This window comes from Manis javanica, chromosome 10 (genome assembly GCF_040802235.1).
Source record: "Manis javanica isolate MJ-LG chromosome 10, MJ_LKY, whole genome shotgun sequence".
Taxonomy (NCBI): Eukaryota; Metazoa; Chordata; class Mammalia; order Pholidota; family Manidae; genus Manis; species Manis javanica.
Window position 1 is genome coordinate 104,730,258 of NC_133165.1, and position 22,416 is coordinate 104,752,673.

Consider the following 22,416-nt stretch of genomic DNA (forward strand, 5'->3'; position numbering starts at 1 on the left):
TTTTCTGGGATACCTTGTGCTTAGGTTAGAAGTTTGTTTGTTGAGGGTTTTTTCTCAATGTTGCTCATCTTTAGGCCTCTCCTGTGTACCTCTATTACACTTGTTAGACGGTTCAGGGCTGGAGTGAGAGTGGGGGCCTTTGTTGTCCTAGCTTAGTCTTAAGCAAGCCCTGTGGGTTTTTGCTCTCAGAGCTGGGCATTCGCAGTGATCCAGTCCTATCCCAAAGATAAGTCTCTAATAGCCTGAGCTCATGATGGTTTCCACAAAGGTTAGGGAACTTCTCCTCTTTATCTTTCCTGCACTTACAGTGGGTCACTCCCTGTGCCCCAGGGGCAGCAATGTTTACTGCCCTTCTAGCCATTCGAGGCTTGCACTGCATAAGGTAGAAAGTTTTGGGTAGGGCTCTGTGCTGTTCCCACAGCAATGGCTGCTCCTCTCCTCCCAGCATGCCCTTCAGATAGAGGCCTTCCTTGTTCTCCTATCTGCCCTGAGTCTTTCCCATTAACCCCTGGCAAAGGCAATGGAGAAGATCTTGTGAACAAGTGTAAACTTCCTTTGCATCTGTGGCTCCCAGAGCACTAGTTCACACTTACCCTTTAGCAGTTTGTTAAAAAATTTGAGCCGAATTCTTTTTACCTAGTGGTGGGGGTGTCCTGACTTCTCTCTCTCTCTCTCTCTCTCTCTCTCTCTCTCTCTCTCTCTCTCTCTCTCTCTCTCTCTCTCGCATAGATGAGTCACTTCCCAAGTCTTTCTTTCTTTGGAGATGCCTGCCTTTCCATACATTCCAGGCTAGGTGGTTGTGATCTTAGTTCTCTGATGGGCTAAAGAGAAATAATGATTTTGTAGATTATCTGGTTTTTTCTTGTGCTGGGAATGATGCTTTTTCCAATTTTTCACTTTTTAGGTAGAAAAGAAACACACCTAAAGGAGCTAAATGTTTTACATTAAGACTTGTTTTTATGATCATACATATATGCATATATGTGTGATTTTTAAATGCACTTATTATTATAAAAATAATATAAGGACCTCTTTAGGCTTTGAGCTATTAAAATCTTGTGCATTCATCAAGTGAACTAGATAATGGTTAAATCTCCCCCTCCAATTTGTACTAAGAAGGTACCTCCTGAAGGAATGGGAAAAGTATGTCCACCTTTATAAGAAAGGACAATGTTCTTCTTAATACTGCTTAATGGGTGCTTTACACACACACACAAACGTAGTTGTAGTTCATTATAAAACATTTTGTGGAGTACAAATGACATGCTAATCCCTGCCTTCTTCCTCATAACTGCCTTTTTATAAATGTTTTTATAAAAGTAAAAGTTGATGCTTAAGAGCTGACGTAAGTTGTCCACCTTTTCATGCATATAAATGAAACAGCTGGGACTCAAATAATCAATTATTAAGTAAGTAAATGTTTATTGATGACTACAGTGTGTTACACACTGTACGAGGTCCTTCCGTGTGCCTGGCCCTATGCTTAGCCAGGGATGGAAATGAGAATCGGCTCTAGAAGTTTTCACTTAAAAGCCCTGGCAGGCCCAGGCTGGGCACAGCTTCCAGCTCACTAGCCCAGACCCACCCCTTCCTTTCCAAATCAGTACAGTATATTGAAATTCAGGTAAATAAGTGACCGTACTATAAAGATAACCATGAATCATACACTTTTATCTATAGAAAGGTAAATCATTCTCAGATTTGGGCTTTTCACCTCTTACGACCTCTCCCAACTGATCTTGGCATAGTAATTATTAATAACTATTGGTTTAGCAGAAGTAAGAAACTGTGTGTGTGTGTGTGTGTGTGTGTGTGTGTGTAGGGTGGTGGGTGGCCAGGAAGGATGAAATTCAAAGGAGCAAAGAGAAGACTGAGATGCTAAGACAGTAACAGAAGTGCCCCAACAGATGAGCAGGAGAAGGCAGTGGTCTGGAGGTGGGGAGTAACAGGGCATGTAAAGGTGCAAGGTATGGGTATTTTCATCACCTGAGACAACAGCTAAGATATCTAAGATAACAGCTGAGCCCAGGCTTTGCTGCCAGATGGATTTGGGCTTGAATCTTGGCTTTTCCACTTACTTACTGAATCATCTTAGACAAATAAAGCAACTTCTCTGTTACTTTCTCAGCTTCTCACCCCTCTTCTGGGACTAACAATAGTACCTACTTCACAGGGTTGATGTGAGGATGAAATTGAACGTGTGAAGTGGTTAGTGTTGGCACATTGCACTCATTAAAAGGTAGCTGCTGTTATCACCATGTTGCCACCCTACCAGCATCACTGATGGCAGTGGTCCAGGAATTGTAAGTGTGGATTTTGTTGCAGGGGAAGGGCTGAGGCTGAAGCTACAGATGCGGGAGCTGTCTGCCCCACAGGGAGGAGAAGGTATGCCACCAGAAGGGCAGGGCAGACCCTGGGAGCCCAGCCTGGGGAGTGAGGTGGGGGAGGCAGAGCCGAGAAGGAGACGAGGTTAATTCAGCTTAGGAAGAGGTCGTGCTGCAGAGTCCCACGTGAATATTTCAAGTAGGGGGTGATGGTCAGCAGCTACTAACACTGCAGGAAGATGGAGCAGGCCAGGAGGCGTCTCTTAGACAAGGTGTCAGGAGGCCAGCTCCTCACCTGCTCATTTGACACCACAGCAGAGCAACTTGAGTGTTTACATTATTCCTTAAAGTCCAAGTCCCAAAATAGAATCTTTTCCAGGCTTTCCAGAATCCCTGACCACTTTTCTTCAGTTTAATAACGTCAAACCACCACACAAAGTGAAAGGCCCATCAGCAGTCCTGCTGCTTGTTTTCTGCCCCGACAAAGGCCATCCCCCTGCTCCAGCTGCAAGGGACACTTCCGGGAGAAGTGTCCTGGGCGGAGGAAGCCAATCTCACCCTCCCTGAGGGCCCGCAGTCATGGACGATCACTCCGTACATTCTCTAAAGAGTGGCCAGATATTCTGAGAAGTCTTCTCCCTTAGGAATTGGATACGGTGTGCTAATAACTGATACCATGTTTGAATTTGGCTGTATTACTCCTGCAGTACCTCGGCTCACCTCTTGCGTGTCAGGCACTCCGCTGGGCACAGGGGTGTGTATATCCCCTTTCTTTCAGGAAGATGTGCTCGACACCAGTCTTTCCTCATATACCCACATCCACTCACCAGGAAATCCTGTTGGCTCTGCATTCAGAGTATTTGAATCTGACCCTATCATGTTATTTCCACTGTTAGCCACCTTCATCCTGGCCACTGTCTGGCCTGGATTACTGCAGTAACCTCCAAACAGATCTCCCTCCTCGTCCTTGCCCTCCTGTACTCCACTTTCTTCACAGAAGCCAGAGCGATCTTTTTAAAACACATGGCAGGGTTAAGAGTGTTGAGATAGTAGGAGCTGCTAAGAGAGTGAAGAGATGGCAGTTTCAGCTACTGTAGCCAACTCTTGACACAGACCTTTGAAGCCGGTAAGGAAGGGAGGCAGGCCACTATCTGGGGCAGGAGCTCTCCAGGCAGAGGGAACAGCAAGTGCAAAGGCCCTGCTGGGGTCGGCAAGAGCCTGGAGAAACAGAAAGGAGGCTGGTGCTGAGGGAAGGGAGTGAGGCCAGGGCAAGAGTGGTAGGAGCTGAAGTCAGAGAGGGGAGCAGGGGCAGCTTGGACAGCAGGGCTCATGGGGAATATACCTGGGCCCTGTCCAACCGGGGCTTGGGAGTCATTCACTCATTTCATTTAACAAACATTACTCACGTGCCTGTGAGGTGTCTGGCACTATGCTAGGTGCTGAGGACACAGTGATAAGCAAAATGGACGTAATCACTGCCTTCTTCATGGATTGTACAGTCTGGTGGGAAAGATAGACATTAATCAGATACTCACACAGGTTAGCATATAATTAACAACTTTCACAACTATAGGGCCCTTAAAGAGGAATAACCAGGGGTGCTGACCTAGTCTAGGGGCTTCAGGGAACATTTTCCCATGGACGTAACAACTGGTGTGAGATGAGATCAATGAGGAGGAGCTGAGCAGGTGAAGAAGGGGATACTCTTGAACGAAAGGACACCAGGAACAAGGGCCCTGAGGTGGGAAGGAATGGGACAGAGGCCAGCGGGGCTGCCATGTGGGTGACAGGAGAGGGTACAAGGGGACGCTGGAGAGGAAGGCATGGCTAGGGCAGGGACCTTGGGGCTCTGGTGAGGCTTTGGTTTTTATCCTAAGAGTTAACATGAAAGCAGTGAGGAGTTGTAATCAGAAGGTGAAAGAGACCAGAATTGCATGTGTTTTAGAACAATCTCTCTCACGAGGTGGAAGATGGGGTGGAGGTGGGAAGGCAAACAGGCAGGGTATCCTCAGAAGCTGGTGGAGTGGCCCAGGTGAGCAGTGATGACAGTTTGACATAGGGAGAAAATAGGTTTTCTCTGAGGCTGAGGGGTAATTTGGTGATATAATCCACAGTGCCTACTAATGGGAAGGAGGCTATTTCAGTCTCAAAACTAGGCACACTGAAAGAGAAGCAACCAGACCCAAGCCTCATGATGTGATGTGGTGGACAGGGCAGTACAGGGCCACCTACAAAGCTGTCTTACCTAGAAAACTGTAACTGAATTTAATCAAGTCTTTAGACATAACTGCCAGGTTATTAAGGAAGCATGCAGGATAGATGAACAGGTTAAATGACACTATGAGGAAGAAATCAACCAAATCAGAATGCGAGACATTCAGGAACAAATAACATGATGGTGCCAGTAAACTAATGGCATGAAATAGAATGATAAAAAGACTTAAGAAATAGAACAAGGCATAATTACACCTTTTATGCAATGTGCAATGTGCATTTATTTGTTTGGATCTTGACTCAAGCAAACAAAGAAATGTCTTTAAGAAAATGAGAAATTTGAGTACAGTCTGGGTTTTAGATAATAGGGGCTTACTGTTCATTCTGTTAGGTATACTAATGGCATGATGGTTTTAAATGTGTGTGTGTGTGTGTGTATTTAAGTGCATGTTAGAAATGCATACCAAGTTTTTGAAATGATTGACATCTTGAATTGCTTAAAATACTTCCAAAAAGAAAGAGTGGCATGTGATAAATTAAATTGGCAACATGTTGCTAATTACTGATTCTGGGCCATGAATATATGGAGGTTTATTATACTATTCTATGTTGGGGTATTTGAAATTTCTCATAATAGAAAAGTTAAAGACAAACTTTCATGGAAAATAGAGCTCACACTGAAATAAGGAACACACGAACCATGTCTGACAGGGAGATGATGGGTTCAGTTTGGACAGGCTGAGTCTGACATGCATTTGGGACATCTAAATGGAGGTGTCCTATCTACACAGTTGGTCTCGAGCCCTGAATACCTCTGCTCCAGAGATAGAAAAGTGAGTGTAGATGGTGACTGAAGCTGTGGGCACGGAGCACCTAGCCAGGGGAGGAATAAAGCGTGATAATAGAGGGCCGAGGACTAGGAAGAATTGGAAGATGTAATGACCAGGCAAGGAGGCTGAGCTTTGTGACTGAGGGGCAGCCAGAAGATGGAGGGGGCACAAATGCCAAGGGAAGTGGATGTTTACCAAAGGGGAAGGGCTCACAGGGCCATGTGCTGCCAAGATGTCCAATAGGATGAGAACCAAAGTGAGCCTGTTGGGCTTGCCTCACGGGTGGAGGTTGCTGCTTGGGTGAGAGCCCTTTAGGCTGAGGCACGGGACTGAGGTGAGCTGTAAGTGAGACCAGATGACAAGGAGGCACAGAGTCTAGACAACTCTTTGTAGAAGTTCGTCTGTGAAGAAGGAGGGTGGCAGCTTGAGAAGACAGGAAATTAGAGCATTTTTAATTTTTAAGTTGAGACATTTTGAGCACATTAAGATGACAAGAGTAATGATCCAGGAGAGAGGAAGAGGTGGGTTACCCAGGAGAAGGGACAGTCAGTAATGTCAGTTTCTTAGAGGACAAGAGGGGATGAAATGGGGGGTAGGCTCCTTGTTTCTCTCAGGAAGGAAGGGAGATGAGCAGAATGCAGACAAGTTCTTCCTTTGCATTTATGTTCCCGGAGAAGTAGGAGGTGATGCTGCCTGCTGGCAGGGTGGGGGCAGTGGAGAGCGTCTGGTGATTAGAGGTGTGAGGGTCCTGAAGGTTGGAATTAGTCATGGAACAGCAACAAGTGAGCAGAGAAATAAGGTAGGATTGCCCAGCAGGGGGAGGGAGGTGGTCATGGTCTGACATGAGAGTCAGTGGGAGACTGAAGGCGGGCAGGGTGGGTGGTGTTGGGGGAAGGCAAGGATGGTGAGGATGGCCCACATGGGGAGGTCCCTGTGGCCAGTGGATTGAGGAGGACTTCCCGGAGGACACTGGGCCCAGGGCTCTGAGCAGGTGATTATGATGGTGAGAGCCTGTCATTGGTGTTCAATGTCTTCTCAACTCCTATTCCCATCTCAGATTGCAACCTACTGCCGCCCGCCAACCTTCAGCCCTCTAGCCCCTCCCACTCCCTGCACCAAAACAGTCCTCCACTCTCCAAGTCTGTTACAGCCTCAAAGTCCATGTCAGGGTTGTTTGTCATTTTAAAAATATGCTGTTGCTTCCCAGTTCCTGCCCAGCTACAAGCAGTTTGGGAAGCGTGAGCCCAGGTTGGGTGGGCAGGCATGGTGGTATGCTCCCTGGCAAGAGGGCTCAGACAAGACTGGACAGCATGAGACAGCGAGGCTAACTGTAAAATGGCACCCTCAGGCCCACCACCCTCTGCCTTCACCCCTCACACAGGCTCTTCAAAGGATGGCATTTTGCTTGCAGGAAGGAGTTCTGGATGCCGCCAAGCCTCACTGTAGGCTTTCCCCACACTGTGCATGCTGCATCTCCCCTGACCAGTGCTGGCACCAGACCACATTATATGGGTACCTTCTCAGTCGCCCCAGGTCTCTGCTGGGCTTGGGCTGCAACCCTGTCTCTGAGGTTCCTGCTATGAGTGACACCTCTAGGTTGCAGCCAAATCATCATTAGGGGCAGTAAAACCCTCTAGGGACCTACTGAGCAACACAGGAGGCATCAAAAATGTATCATTTCTCTTTCTAGCTTAACTCAGGTGATCCGAAAGTTTGCCAAGCAGCTGGATGAATGGCTAAAAGTGGCTCTCCATGACCTTCCAGAAAATTTGCGAAACATCAAGTTTGAGTGTAAGTCCTGAGTTTGGGAGCGAGAAGAAGGGAGAAAAGCATTTTAGTGCCAAACATTTTACATAGATTGTGAATAAAATAACAACAACAATAATAATAATGATAATAGCTGCCGTTTACTCTTTGCCTATAAAGCACCAAGTATTATGCTTAGCACTTTCCATGCATGAACTTACTTAATCCTCACAAAATATTTATTGCGAGTGGCACACGTCTCCTTTTATAGAAAAGGAAACAGGCTTAGAGAGGCAGTAAGTACCGCTCAGGCGGGATCTGCTCCCTGGTCTGTTGATCCGTCTCTGGTCGTCACCACTTCACTCCTGGTCTCGTTGAATCCTCATGCCACTTTTGCGATGTGGAAAGCAATATCCCTATTCTACAGATGAGGCTCTGAGAGGCAGAGAAACTTCCCTAAAGCTGCACAGCCACACAGCTGGTAACTGTGGGCCAGGAGTCAAACCCAAATCCATCTGACCCCAAAACTCTAAGACTTCCCCAAAGCTCCTGCCCACAAAATGTTAGTAACAGGACCCAGAAAATGGCTTCAGGGCTTCACATATTTAACTCTCTGCCTAATGAGAAAACCAAATTAATGTTTCTCATAAGGGAATTGGGGTTGTGAATCTTTTCTCTGCTGAGCATCCCTAGACCCCAGCGTTAGTTTTGCCTAAGAAAACGCCCTATTTCTCTGTCTCCCTGGGTCTATATTTGCGGGAAGACTCACATGCTATTGCGCAAAGATGAAAAGTTTTCAAGCAAAACAAAGTTTTTAGATATATCTTTCTTAAAGTCCCATTTAAATACAGCTTGCCATTCTTACCCGAAATAAGTGCCAGCGGGGAAAATGAAGGAGATCAAATTACCCTCTCTCCGCAGGCAAAGGGGGCCCTTTCAGGCGCGCTTTGAGGCCGCCTGCAGTGCCATCACCTATTGATAAAGCCTGCTTTATTTCACGGCCCTCAGTTCTTTTCTTTTCTCGAGCACTAAATTCCACATCACAAAGTTAAAGAAAAAGTAATTAAGGAGAAGGATTAACGATTGATCAGTCTGGAAAACTAGAAGTTCATCTGCCCCCCCACCCTCTATTCCTCCACCCTGTGCCCTATTTTTCAAACCAAGCTGGCTCTGAGTACAAATTAGAATAAACCCAGGGAAATTTCTGTTTCTCGACCAGTTCAGAAATTAATGAGAAGAATGCCCCGCACACCCGTTTTAATTATGCTGACAAAACAAACTTGTGGAAAGTTGGCTGTGGGGAGGTCTGCTGGACCTTTCACCTGTGGGTGCCTGGAGGCACCTGTGCTTCCCAGGGAGCCCTGGAGTGCACCTTGAGGACGTGCAAGGCATGGAAACACACACCAGTCCAAACGACTCTGTAAGAGCAAAGACCATGGGCTGCACGTGGCTTGTCTGCTTCAAAATCTAAAGATATAAGATCATCCCACTTCAGATCAGCTTATTATATCAGCACAGGAAACAGGATCATCAAGACACAACTATAGGTCATGGAGATCATGTGATAAAGATGACAGATAATGCAAAGCCATGTTCATGGTGCCACCCCGGTCCCATCACAGAAGCAGCCCCTAGCATCACACACACACACTCGCTGAGGCTCAGTCAGGGTTTCCTATTAGATACACTACTTCTTAAAAGGCCTTCTTCAAAGCTTCCACTTGATTCTTGCAATTATTTATGGGGAGAAGTGAATGAGTTTGTAATTAACGAAATGAAAGACAAGTAAATAATTGCTTTTACTCACGGTTGATTGATGCCACTATTTCTCACACCTGCCAGTGCGGCATGTGGATGACTTTGAAATATGTACCCCAAATATCACCATTTTAGGAAATAGTTATCCAAATGGGAGAACAAAGAATCAAATGCAGGGTTTTGCCAAGTGGGCACATAAAATGGGTCTGGGCTGTGAGACAAATTTGGTTAAATATGGAAGCCACTTTTTGAAATCTGCCCTTGGAAAATACAAGGTAGGACCATAATGTGCAAATATTTCACGCTAACTCTTTTCATCCGTCAGTGTCAAGAAGGTTTTCTCAAATTCTGAGACGGCAAACATCACTCAATCATCTTTGCCAGGTATGTGTCCTGTGTTACATGTTCTAACTACTGCCAGGTCATTGCAGATGAGGGACAAAGTCACAGAAACAACTCCCTAGAAGAGTTGTGGGGGAGGCCAGGCTATTTAATAGTACACTCTCACTGTTATCTTTAATTTCTACAGTTAAGGAATAAAAATGTTAGCCAATCACTAGTTTCAACTAACATATAAAATAATTGCTAACATATAAAATAATAAAGGCCCCTTAGCCTTTCATGCATGTTCTCGGTCCACAAGTCTGTGTTTGCCAGAAGTAAGTCAGTGTTTCTCAACCACTATTGACACTCTGGCTGGATACCTCTTTGTAGTGGAGAGTTGGTTTGTGCATGGCAGGTGTTTAGTAGCATCCCTGGCCTCTACCTAGTAGATGCTAGTAGCATGACCCACCCCCAAGTACCACCCAGGCTGTGACAACCAAGAATGAATGTCTCCAGACACTGCCCACTGTGGCCGGGGGCACAATATCACAGCAGTTGTGAACCACTGAGATAAATCATTCAAACAGATACAAAGAGGTTGATTGGTTTGTTGTGTTTGTATCATCCAGAAAAGTTCAGAGCCACATAGTATATTAAATATTTACCCAATTTTGTTTATTTTTCCAGATTTCTGTTCTTTGTAGCAAGAAAGTGACATATGCTTACTATAGAAAGAAATGCAAAAAATATCCAAAAGTATATACAATAAAAAGTGGAAGATCCTACTATAACTCTGTAGTTATGACCGGATGGCATAAAACTTTGCATTTCTGTTAATTTTGTACCTTCAGGAAAAGAATCTAAATCAGTTAAGGCCGCCCCTTAGCATTCATTAAAATATTAATGCTCATAAAGCAAAGGGGGCAAAACTGGTGGCTATAGGTCAAGTCTGGTCCTCAGATATTATTTTTGTTTGATTTGCATATGTTCAAGTAATATTTTTGCTTAGTTGATAATAATTGAAACTGGAAGATGACAGCCAACTACCCAAATTTTCTATAGAAAAATGTTAAGAGCTGGCAACCCCAGAGCTAGTTTTCCCAGGGCAGTAATCAGCTGGGTGGGCTGAGCTTCCCTCCAGCAGGCAGCCTGCAACGTATTACCCCCGCTTTCTCTAACACTCGGAGCTCCTCATTCCCCTGTGTCACCCGGCTGCTGTCTGTGTGTGTCTGGGTTTGCAACCTCTCCTTCATACTGTTGGTTCAAGGTCAAGGTAGGAGGAAGGGGTCTCTAGTTTCAACAGCCTGATGTTAGGGTCCAGATCAGGAACTAGAAAGTATAAAAACTGCACTGCACACACCTCACTGCTCCTGCCCTGTCCCTGCATGAATGGCATGGGGGTGATTTGGCCACCAGAGGAAAGCCCTTCCACATCTGTCCTCTGTATACAGAGGCCACACCTGGGCCTTGTTCTGAGGAGGGCAAAGCCTGACAGATAAATGAGATTCAGGAAGAAACCGAATGTTGGCAAAAAAAACAACAACACAGCCATGTTTCCAAGGCATGCCTTCTTTCTTTTCTTTTCGCCAGCTTAGAAGAGTCAATCTTGGGTCCTCTCAGGAAACTGGACATGGTTTTGGTACCTCCCTCTGAGGTTCAGACAGTTTAAGAAAGCCTTTAACGTTTAAATGCACATGTAGGTAGAAGTGTGCACACCCATGTCTGCCACTACCTGCACACATACCTGGACACAAACTCTCTCCAATTCCCACAAATAGTGTGGAATTTAATCAGCAAATGCTACCTTTCCTTCTTCACTGGGCAACTATCAGGCACATTCCTGGATCAGCCAAAAGACTGGGATTAGTGCTGGGAATGAAACACCATGGAACATTTTAGCTAGTATCCCAGCAAGCTTTCCTAAACACATACAAGGTGAGTCATACTTAAACCCAAGATCTAAATGCCCAGGCCTTTTCTGATACACTAAGCAAACAGCTTGGCATTCATATCTCAGTCATTCATTCTACAAAATCTTTTGAGTGCCTTCTGAGTACCAGATACTGTGTTTTGTGGTACTTGCCCTCAGCAGAATAAAAAGTACACTAAAGAATAATTAAAAGGTTAGGAAGGAAACAGAATGGAAATAGGGAATGAGGGAACATTTAGGTCCTGCTTAGATGACATGGTTAGGGACAGTCTCTCCATGGGTGTGACATTTAAGTCAGAGCACACATGAAGGCAGGGCTGCTGAGGCAGGGGAGAGAAGAATGTTCAGCTGGCAGGAACACCATGTGCAAAGGCCCGGGGGGTCAACACAATCACCACAAAGAGAACTGACATGAATAACAGGAGCCTCCTTTATTGAGCTTACTCCTTGGACTATGCACTTCTCAAACATTATCTCAAGGACTCATCAACAGCAGCCATCCTTAAGAGGCAGGTACTATTATATTTCCATCTAATAGATCAGGAAAATGAGGTTGATCTACTTGAGTCCCCCAAGTGGATCAGCTGGTCAGCAGCAAAGCCAGAATTTGAACTAAGTGTATTTGAATCCAGAATCCCAGATCTTCACACATGGTTGTTTTCATTAGCATTAAAGACTGACCCAACCCATATGATCATATATCCCAAGCCTCTGTGACCTTCAAAGAGCTCTACAATGTGATTTAAGTAAGATTTTACTTGCGCTCAAACAATCTGTGTATTAAAGGGGTTGTCACTATTTACCTTTGCCTGGAAATTCATAAGCATTGGGAGAGTTATAAAGCCCATTTGTGGTTGAATTTTTTTTCATTTTATTAAAGACATTTTCGAAAACATGCAGGTAAAGGAAAGGATTTTGGAATTATTATTATTTTTTTTGCTTTTATCAGTATTGTTCCAACTTGCAAATGTTAAGTGCTACTAATTACTGTTTACTGAACAAGCCACAGGTTAAACACATACACAAACCTTAGTGAACAACTGAGTCTTAGATGTAGTTCCCTTGTCTTCCATCTCAGTTACTCATATTTGTTTTAATCATCATAGTTATATAAAAAACAAAAAGCAAAAATAGAAAGCTAGACCACAAATTGTTTCAGAATGCATTTATATGAAAAATACACATTGTAAAATTTCTAGGGTTAAAGCTATCACATGCCCAGGGATAGCAGGGCCATTCCTAGATCTGGGCCTGTCACTTCTCAGACACTGAGACAACTGGTTACTTGGTACAGAGCTCCCAGCCCACAAGCTTACATCAGAAGGCTGACACATCTCTGGGCTTCACCCCATTGTTCCATGGGGTCAGGACCAAAGCAGCTGGGAACGGCAGGGTTTGGTCTAGCCTAGGCCACCTTGGAGTAGATTCTTACAAAGGGATATGAGAGAGGGAAGCCACAAGAGAGCACAGTGTTCACATCTTCTGAGTTATGGTCATTTGCTGAAATGGAATTTCCCTGAATTTCAAAGTCGTTTGCCAAAGACCATACACAGATGGGCGAAAAAGGCCGAAAAAGAAATAAAAGTGCAGGGGTGTTAACCTAACAACCCATGAGCTAATGCGTTCACTGGGCTGGCTTACAGGCATCTCGGACAGTGATCCACAGTGCAGACATCACATTCCAAATGCTGGAAGACTGGAGGAACGTGGACCTCAACAGCATCACCAAGCAGACCCTCTACACCATGGAAGACTCTCATGATGAGCACCGGAAACTCATCATCCAGTGTAAGATGGTGCACCAGGGATGGTGTCTTTCTGATTTTTGTTTTAAAAAGAAAGAAAAAATATCTTAGTAAATAAAGTAGCATTCTCACCCTGTCCTTCCCTGCACTGACCCCTCCCCCACGTCCCTCCCCCAGACAGGAGGGCTGATCGGTGTCGGAGGACATGGGTCAGCCTTGGTGGGAAAAGGGGCCTGGTGCAACTGGGCCGCACACAGTGTTACACAGAAAACCCCACAGGTGACCCTCAGGGACAGGTGTAGGTCCATAGGTGGCATAAGAAATGCAAATGCAAGCATGTTGCCTCTCAGTGTATGTCTGCCTGGAGTCAGCTGGATATGCTGCCTGTTTTTCAAAAGAGGGTCACGTGAGTCTGTCCACATATTTGCAGGTGAACATTTCAATCACATTGAATGTCTGAGAATGGGATGGATGGTGATTTACTTCTGTGAATATATATATGTTCATGTCCCTGTGGCCAAAGAATGTAGGAATGCTGCTCCAAATATCATCCTCATGTGGGCCTGTTGGTTGGTCTTGGTAGTAGAGGACATGAGAGGTCCAGAGGCACCACCACTGTTAGTTCAGCTCTGCTGTCCCTCAAACGCCCATGGCCGCCTGCTGCTGGCACCCCACAGCCGGGGACCTGGGGTCTGGGTCTGGTGGCAACTCTCTCACTTAGCTGGGCTTTTCTTCCTCATGCCTCTGGGAGAGAGGGGGCACAAGGGCAGGAGGGCTGACCCTACACACCCCCTATCAGCTCTCAGAAAGGCTGGCTGCTAAAAGGATCTGGTGACGGGGTGATGTGACAGTGGCTGCACCCTCATCTTCTGAATGGGGTGAGACCCAAGATCCTAATAGTGACATCATTCAGGAAGACGCAGGGCGGCTGTCCACCCCACCCCCTCGAGAAGAGGAACCTGCTCTTCTAAGAGCCCCAGACCCCTCAGATTTCCAGTAAATGCCTCTGTGCTGTTGCCTTGAGAGGAAACTTGCCAGCCAGTCTAAGCATATGGTGTTTATAACCAAATAGTTCCCTAAGACGTTCCTGTTGGAGACCTCTGTCCCCTGAGCCCTTTTCAAAAGCTCCTCTCAGGCTCCTGCTTCTTCCCCTGCAGCAGCCCCCGCCTGCTCTTTCCTGTTAAGAATGTTAGAGACCGTTGCTAAAATAACCATTCAGCTTATAGACTGCCTAGTCTGTGCCGGGTCTTGTGTCAAGTCCACCACCTGCACAGTCTCATGTAATCTGCACATCGACCCTATGAGAGAGATACTCGGCACCCTTCTTTACAGGTGAGAACCCTCAGCCTCAAGGGAGCTGGTGAACCTTTCCTAGACCTTGAACCCACGTCTAGCCTCAGCCTCTCACTTTGCAGAGGAGCAGAGGAGGCCTCACGTGGGGCCAGGCATGGGGGAGTGCCAGTCATGTCTGTGCAGGAAGAGCAAGTGAGTGGAAATGTGGAACGGCCAGCTTCTGGTTCTGCTAACCACTCCTGGCAGCATCCGACCCAGCTCTTTTCCCCAGCTAGCACCCTTCATGGGGAGGAAAGTGGGACCCAGACCCACAGGGAGAAATACAATCACCATCACTTGCTTTAGGGACCGGACGCTGGACTTGGCTGGAGCACCACGGAAGTTGCTGCTGCCTCCCCGAGAGAGAACCTTTCAGGGCTTTCTCTTCAAGGTCTCTTAGGCCTGGGGCCAAATGGTACCTTTTGAAGCCTCTAGAGAAAGGGAATGTTGCAGTTGAGTTCATTATAGCTGTTACTTAACTGAATACCTGTTCAGCATGAGATACTGTATTAGCAGCAGTAACTAAGGAGGACACTGTACATCCCACGTGGAGCTTACAGCTAATGGCAAATCAGAAATAGAATAAGTAATTTACAAATGGTTGCATCTCACCAAAAAGGACATACTATATGATCCTGTGCCTAGAAGAGGGGGATTGAGGAAACGCTCCAAGCCTCAAGGCAGATGGCCTGGCACATGGGTGTCATCCCTCCACCTCCCAACCAGACAGCTGGGACGTAAGTCCCTCAACACAGTGAGCTGGGCCAAAGGCCAGTCTGAGCAAGGTTAGTGGCAACTGTGCTCTACCCTCTTCTTTCCTCAAATTTAAAAGTGTACTTTGGACTTTGAGCATGCCAGTTAGAATGGCTGTTAGGTGGTGCTGTGGTAAGAGAATGGGGTTGGGATGGATCAAGGCCCCTTGATCCATGTGACCTTGGCTTCCAAATCTGTAAAATGGGGTTAATACAAGAGGATTAAATGGGATAGTAAGAGCCACATGCCTGGTACACAGGGTCATGCTGGGTCGTGCTAACCTAGTGCAGTGGTCAGGAGGCAAGCACCCAAGTCAGGCTGTGTTTGAAACTTGCCTGTGCTATTCAGTAGCTGTGAAACCCTTGGAAAGCCACTCATCTCAGTGACTCAGTTTCCTCATCTGTAAAATGAGGGGTAATCATAGTACCTACCTCCTCGTATTTTTCACCCATTCTCTCAACGAACACTTGAGTGACCATGTACTAGGCACTGTTTCAGGTGCTGGCTTCTCTACATAACTCAGTCCTGGCTCATGACATGCAGATTCTAGGGGTTCCCAAAGGTTAGATGAGTGTCCATGTAAAGCATTTCAAATAGTTCCTGGCACATGGCAAGCACTCGGTAAATGTTAGCAGTTAGCACTTGCACTGCTGCGCCACCATCGTCACTGACTGAAGGACCGTAGTGCTGACCTGTTAGGAAGAGTGCCAGACACCAAGGAGGGGCTTGGAGATCTGGGTTCTGGCCCTGCTTGGTCACACAGACACCCTCTGACCCGGAGGGTCATTTAATCTCATGAAGGCATAGGTTCCTCCTGTGTAAAATGAGACAGATCAACTAAAGGGACTTCTAAAGCCCTTTTTCATTCTAAAGTGCTCCTGGTCCCAGAAGCTGAGCCCTTGTAGCAGTCATCCAGGAGGTAAAACAGAACACATTGGCCAGTCCTGTGAAATGGGGAAACAAACACTGCTCAGGCAACTGAAGACGAGAGCAATGTGTGGGTCTTGAGTGGTGGTTTGATTTACGGAGCTCCACATACACAAATGCAAAAAATGTAATGAAAAGAGACATTTCGAATTGGAGGTCACCACAGCGATGTTTCTGTTTTCTGTAGTGCTTCCTGATTACAAAGTACTTCCAGATTCATTATTTAGCTTGCAATTGAAGCCAGATTGTAAAGAGGTATGATCATCCTCCTTTACTAAGGCAGAAACTGAGGGCAGAGCCTATTTCCATTATTCCACAGATATTTATTAAGTGTCTACTGCATGCTGAACACTGAGAGGCCAGTCAGGCTACTTGCCCAGTACAGTTGTGGTTTAGAAACATTTGAATTCTCATTCCCATGCCCAATCGCAGGGCAGAGAGCAAGAGTGTAGCCATGTCTCTGGGCACTTAGTGCAAGGAAGCACATACTGGATAGCAGCTCTATCCCGGGGAATGTCCCAGCTGATCGAGATACCAGACAAGGAAGTAGCAGGGAGACATGCACATGCCTAACTGTGACACAGTGCCGTTCGTGATGTTATGAAGGTCGACTACAGACAATCAAGTGCTATCAAAGTCTGGAGGAGGGGTGATCAGTTGTGCTGGCAAAGGGCATGGGGAAGGTACAAGGAATTTTCCAGAAGGGCCATTTCGGCTGGGCCATGAAGAACCAGTCTAGGCAGAGGGAACTGCCTGAGAAAAGCAGGGCTTGCTGGGGGGATGGCAAGCAACCTGGGCTGGCCAGGGCTTAAAGTGTTCACAGGCTTGGAAGACGAGTCTGGAACGGCCAGTTGGGGCATACCTTCTAAAGCCTGCAATGCCCTGCCGAGACCAGAGTGTCATTTCATGCCTCTGTGCTTTTAAGATGTGTCTCTGTGCACACACAATGGCAGTGATGTGTAGGGGTTCTCCTTTGTCTGACAGTGTATCAGGAGTTTGACCACCTCCTGGAGGAGCAGTCTCCCATCGAGTCCTACATCGAGTGGCTGGACACCATGGTGGACCGATGTGTTGTGAAGGTTGGTGAGCTGGACAGGAAGGTACAGTCTTGGGGGCTGCAGCCCCTGCCTCATCCTTGTGACACTGAGTGATACAGAGGCCCACAAAAGGCTGTCCGAATGTCCCTCAGCAGCCACGGAGCCCTTGGGTTCTAAGGAGAGGCCTGGGTCCCCCTCAGCGGTCGGGGGTTGTAGAGGCAGGTCTGTGAGTCTCCCTCCTCCAATTCAACCAGGTCAGTGTCTTTTTTATCTGCTGTGTACATTAGGCCCTGACATAAGATTTCATTTTTTAAAGTGTATTTTTGCTGGCTAAAAACAGAAAGTTGAAAACCATTGCTCCATAGCATTGAACTTGGAGAGCCATAATCTTCCTGTCATTTTTCAAAGAGACAGTAATAAATGAAAGCTTAAGTTGACCACTCTTTAAGACATTCACTTTCTTGTAGGTGGCTACCAAGAGACAAGGGTCCCTGAAGAAAGTGGCCCAGCAGTTCCTTCTGATGTGGTCCTGCTTTGGCACAAGGGTGATCCGGGACATGACGCTGCATAGTGCCCCCAGCTTTGGTAAGGCCACCCCAGCCCTCCCCGTATCCAGACACTTTTTCTCTGGGCTTCATGCATGGAGTCTACTCTCCAGAGTCAGCTATGACCTCACATGCTGTCTCTGAGGCCACAGGGACATCACCGGGAAACATATCTATCCCAGAAGGACACAACATTGCTTCAGGGAGAAAGCTGGCATTATTTGGTATTGTATACAATCCTGAAAATGAGAGACACACACACTGGTAGTATCATTCAAATTGAAAAAGGGGTAAGTAGCAGTGGTGGTGGTACCCTGTGAATGCTGCTTCCATGGGACTGTTTTGCAGAAACTCATACTGTGGACTTCCCCAAGCCTGGGCACATGAAGGAAGCCTCTGAGTTGGAACACTTGCAAATGGCTTCATTGGCATTGCAGCAATGGGTAGACTGAAGTCTCCTTTAACAGCGTGCCCCCATCCTATCTCTAGAAGAGGACTTACATTTATTCTCCCTTGTTTCACTCTCCCCTTGGATTTGCATCACCTTCCTGCCCTAAGGGCTCATCTACTGTCTTCCAGGGTAATGGGACTGGAAATCTCTGCCCAGAGGTGTTTATAACTGTCTCTGTGGACAAGAATCTAGTCACTGATTTGGGAAGAATGCTGTACTGCATTGTGCAACAAGTTTCCTATTTTTCACGGGCAAGAATGGAAAGTATGCATTGAGTCCAGGCCATTGTTAGCAAAGTGAGGTGGGACTTGAAGGCATTGATCCAGACATTTGAAATCTCAAAACACACTGGCCTCAATTTTTTAGGCATTTCGGCAAAGGGCTGTTGGTAGATTTTCTGGGTAATTACTTCAGTTCTCTATTTTACTTAGCAAGTAGAGATGTGGTTTCCTCTCTCATTATCTCCAATTAAACCAATCAGCTCTGGATTTTGCTCTGGGTTTAATTTGACACTTTTCCATCTAGCTTTTTATGGCCTGTCGCCACCATTTTTGAGTTGTGCTATACAACAAAGTGAATATGTGATGAAACAAAGAAGGTGCTATTTTTTCTAAACAGCTCTGTCCATGAAAGACTGTATTTACCCTTTTGGAGAAGCATTTTGTGGTGGATTTCTTTAATCTCAGTCCTGGAAGTTCTCTGAACCTGCCTGCACCACGGTTACAGATGGAAACTCTCTCTGAGCTGTATATGGAGATGTTCTAGAGACAGCTACCTGAGCAGTGCCATCAGGCATGGTGTGATGATGGGCTTCCTTTTCCACAGAGTTAGTGGTAGCATGTGTATCTCTGGCTCTGGGAAACTCATTCGTGCATAACTGCTTTCAGGTAAGCAGATGGTTGAAAATATTTGAGATCGTTTTCATTGCTTTAGAATCAAAGAAGTCAACAATATCACACACAATCACATATATACACACACACAAAGCAAGCATCCGTTCCTTGCTTTACCCCTTATTCCTCAATTTGCTGATTCTTAAACTGATTATGCATATTATCAAGTACCCTTCATCAGACAGGGGAAGAAATTTACAATATTCTTTGAAATTCATTTGTTTTTACCAAAGTAACGGTCAATGTATTAAAAAGGAAGTTTGGAACAGTGGCACAAGTAAGGTGAAGGGGGTGAATTTATTACTAAGAGATACTGTACCTTAAAATGTGTTTGTTTAATTTTGAATCACACACTATTTTAGAATATATTGGATACTTGGGCAAATGGCAACATGGTCCTCTCTCTTAGAAAAGGAAAGATGTTAACCCACATTCACTTTTACATTACTTTTCCAACCCCAAACGGGTTGAAATAATACCTGTTTCCAAGTCCGTTAGCAAACGATCTGAAATGGTCCTGCTCATCCGACTCATTGTGTAGTTGTGCAGCTTGGGGTGACAGGCAAGTTGAAAGAATTTGTGGCAGACAAAAGCCCAGCTCCCCCTTTCTGCCTGTATATGTCAAAGACACAGTTGGTGGTTGTGTTTGGGTCATGTGTTCCCTGTATAAAAACAGCTAATTAGGAAAAAGAGGCCTCTGTTCCCTGGCCCCCTCCCCCAGCCACAGGGGCCAGCTCTATCTATCTTATAACTCCCACACGATCCTCGTCGCTATGAATGGCGCCGGGCTTGTGTGTCGGCGTGGCGGGCCGACCATCCCAGTGATCCCGTGGGGGCTCCATCGCCTCTCCCCCGAGCAGCCCCTTTCAAAGGTGGTTGACTCCTTTCTTCTCCTTAATTCCTTTTCACTCTTTTCTCCCTAATTCCTTCTCACTGAAAGAGCCTATGCTGTGAAATTAAAGTAGCCAGACTTCCTTTCTTTGTTGCAAGCAGCAGTTTCTAGCAAAATCAGCCAGCAGAGGTAGGCTAGCCCGCAATGAACTCTCAGTCCTGAAAGAGCTGAGGAAATTAGAGTTTCAGTTTTTAAACAGCACCGTATTTTCAGTTCACTGCTGTGATTTTAGCGTTCAGGACACCTGATTCCAAGTCAGTGCCGGTGCCTCTACCCTTTCACTGTGGCTTCTTGCCAAACGCCCCGTATTTCACTGTTGGAAACACCTGGACGGCAACAGCGGTTCCCAGGAGTACTTCGCCATAAAACAGTTTCATTGAAAAGCAGCTCCACGTTTGATGGCTAAGGGGCAGGCTTATCATTCCCCAAGTTTTCACTTTTTACACACTTGCTTTCTGGCCTGGCATCAAAGCTCGCTTGCTCTGGCAGGGGCCAGGGAGCCCACAGGGGGGCGGCTCTGTCAGGGAGCAGCTCCCAGACCCAGGGCCCATGGCAGAGCCTTCCAGACGGCGTCTCTATGCCTACATGTCCTGGCCTGGCTCTCTTAACTCAGACCCGGCTAAACTGCAGGACCTCAGCATTCAAAATGTCACTCAGGTCCTCGCCAGTCACCAGGAGGAGGGAACTGCTTCTCTGTGTTCAGGAGAGGAAGCAGAGACCCAGAGAAGAGAGGGTACTCGCCCATGGATGCACAGCTCAGCTCCCCCTGGAATCTTTCCCATATGTCCTTTCTGCCTTTTCTTCACTGTTAGAAGCTACTGCCTCTTCTAACTTTCTTCAGTTTAATACTACTAATAAAAACAAAGCAACATCTACTGAGGGCCTAGTATACACTCGACATAATATTAGGCACTCTCTCATTCAATTCTCACAACAGCCTGCGAGCTTCTGCTATAATACACTCACTGTAACAGAGAAGGTAGCTGAGGTAGGACGTGAGGCAAAGGCAGGACAATGATAATCATTATAACAAATATTTCAGAAGCACATACTCTCATTTAACTCTCACATTAGTTCCACAAGGCCAAGAAATAATAGGTACCTCTTTACAGAGATGTAAAGGGAGCTTGGAGAATTTTCTTGCCCAAGATCAATTTGGCAAGTCACAGAGCTCCATTTCAAAATCAAATTTTGACCACAAAACCCATGGTTTTTCAATTACCACTATTAAGACAAATACCCTGGGCTCAGATACACGACACAAAAAGGCCAGACAAATTTGTTTAATTCTCACTGGTGTTTTTTTTTTTAATTCATGTTGATGGATTAAAAACATTTTAAAGCAATGAGAGAAAAGAACAATAAATAGACTTATCATGAGTAATAAGAGATGCCAAAGACAACGGAATCATATCTCTTAGGTGTTGAGAGCAAAGAACTGTCAACCATTATTTACAGGTAAGGGCAAAGTAAAGACATATTCAGTTATAATAAGACTAAAAGCACTTGGTACCCAAAGAACTTACCCTTTTTAAAATAACTATTAAAGGATGCATCACAGCAGAAGAAAAATAAAGCCATATCTAATCTGGGATACAAGAAACAACAACATTCTAGTTATTGCTGCTCTATCACAAATTACTGCAAAGCTTACTGGCTTATTAAAGTAATCTTGTTTTGCTTATGGATTCTGTGAGTCAGACCCACAGAATTTGGGCATGGCACTGAAGAGATGGCTTGTCTCTGGCTCTGTGGCGTCTGGGACCTCAGATGGGAAAACTCAAAGGCTGGTAGTGAATTGACAGTTGGAGGCTGGAATCACTTGGAGGCTTCCTCACTCGCATGTCTGGTGCCTGAGCTGAGATGACTTGAAGCTGAAGGCTACCTGTAGGGTGCCTCCATGTGGCTCAGCTAATTCTTACATGGTGCCTCAGGGCCCCACATGTGAGTGTTCCAGGAGGGAGGCTGCCTTGCTGCTTATGACCCAGTCCCAGAAGTTAAAGTGTCACATGCCCTATATTCTGTTGGTCAAAGCAGTCACAAACCTACCAAGACTGAAGTGGGTAGATAGACCTCCAGTTCTCCAAGGAAGGAATGTCAGAGAATATGGTGGCCCTCTTTTAAGATAAGAGAACTCATCAAGTTAATATATAAGTTCAGTGAAATTCCAGTTTAACTTTTCTTTTTTTCCTTTAGTTTTGACTATCTGATGGTAAAATTCATATGGAAAAGCAAAAGGCTGAGGATAGTAAAGACACTCTGAAGGAATAAGGGACTTGGTTACCTGACATTCAGTTTTACTGTGGCAGGAGATGGTGTGGGGTCTGACCCAGGCAGGCAGGTGGAGTGATGACTCAGAGGAGAGATGCCCAGGCCAGACTGACATGAAACTTGTCTTAGCTTCTTCAGAACCTTGTTCCCTTGTCTGTCAAAAGAGGATTATGCAGATGACTTATGTGACATAGATGACATTAAAAATCAGTGGATAAGTGTTCTGGGACAAGAACTTTAGGGTAAATTAAATGAAATTAACCCCTTCCCTACAACTTCTGAAAAGAAACATCTAAATTAAAAAAAAAAAGACCTTAAACATTTTGGAAGAAAATACAGAATGACATCTTTATGATTGTGGAAGAGAAAATTATTTAAAAAGGCACAAGAGAACAAATCATAGAGAAAATATTGCCAAAACTGACTACATTCAGGTTTTAAACT

The 22,416-nt window shown here is 45.6% G+C and overlaps 1 protein-coding gene across 4 annotated transcripts in view; it reads left to right on the forward strand.

Annotated features, from left to right (window-relative positions):
* The window catches only part of RFX4 (regulatory factor X4), a 141,021-nt gene that overhangs the window by 93,454 nt on the left and 25,151 nt on the right, over positions 1-22,416 (forward strand). For all 4 annotated transcript variants that reach the window (XM_073213785.1, XM_037007098.2, XM_073213786.1 and 1 more), the window contains 5 exons: positions 7,059-7,159; positions 9,198-9,256; positions 12,770-12,914; positions 16,868-16,962; positions 17,388-17,505. In XM_073213785.1, coding sequence (XP_073069886.1) covers positions 7,059-7,159; positions 9,198-9,256; positions 12,770-12,914; positions 16,868-16,962; positions 17,388-17,505 — 518 coding nt within the window. The remainder of the gene's footprint in view (positions 1-7,058; positions 7,160-9,197; positions 9,257-12,769; positions 12,915-16,867; positions 16,963-17,387; positions 17,506-22,416) is intronic.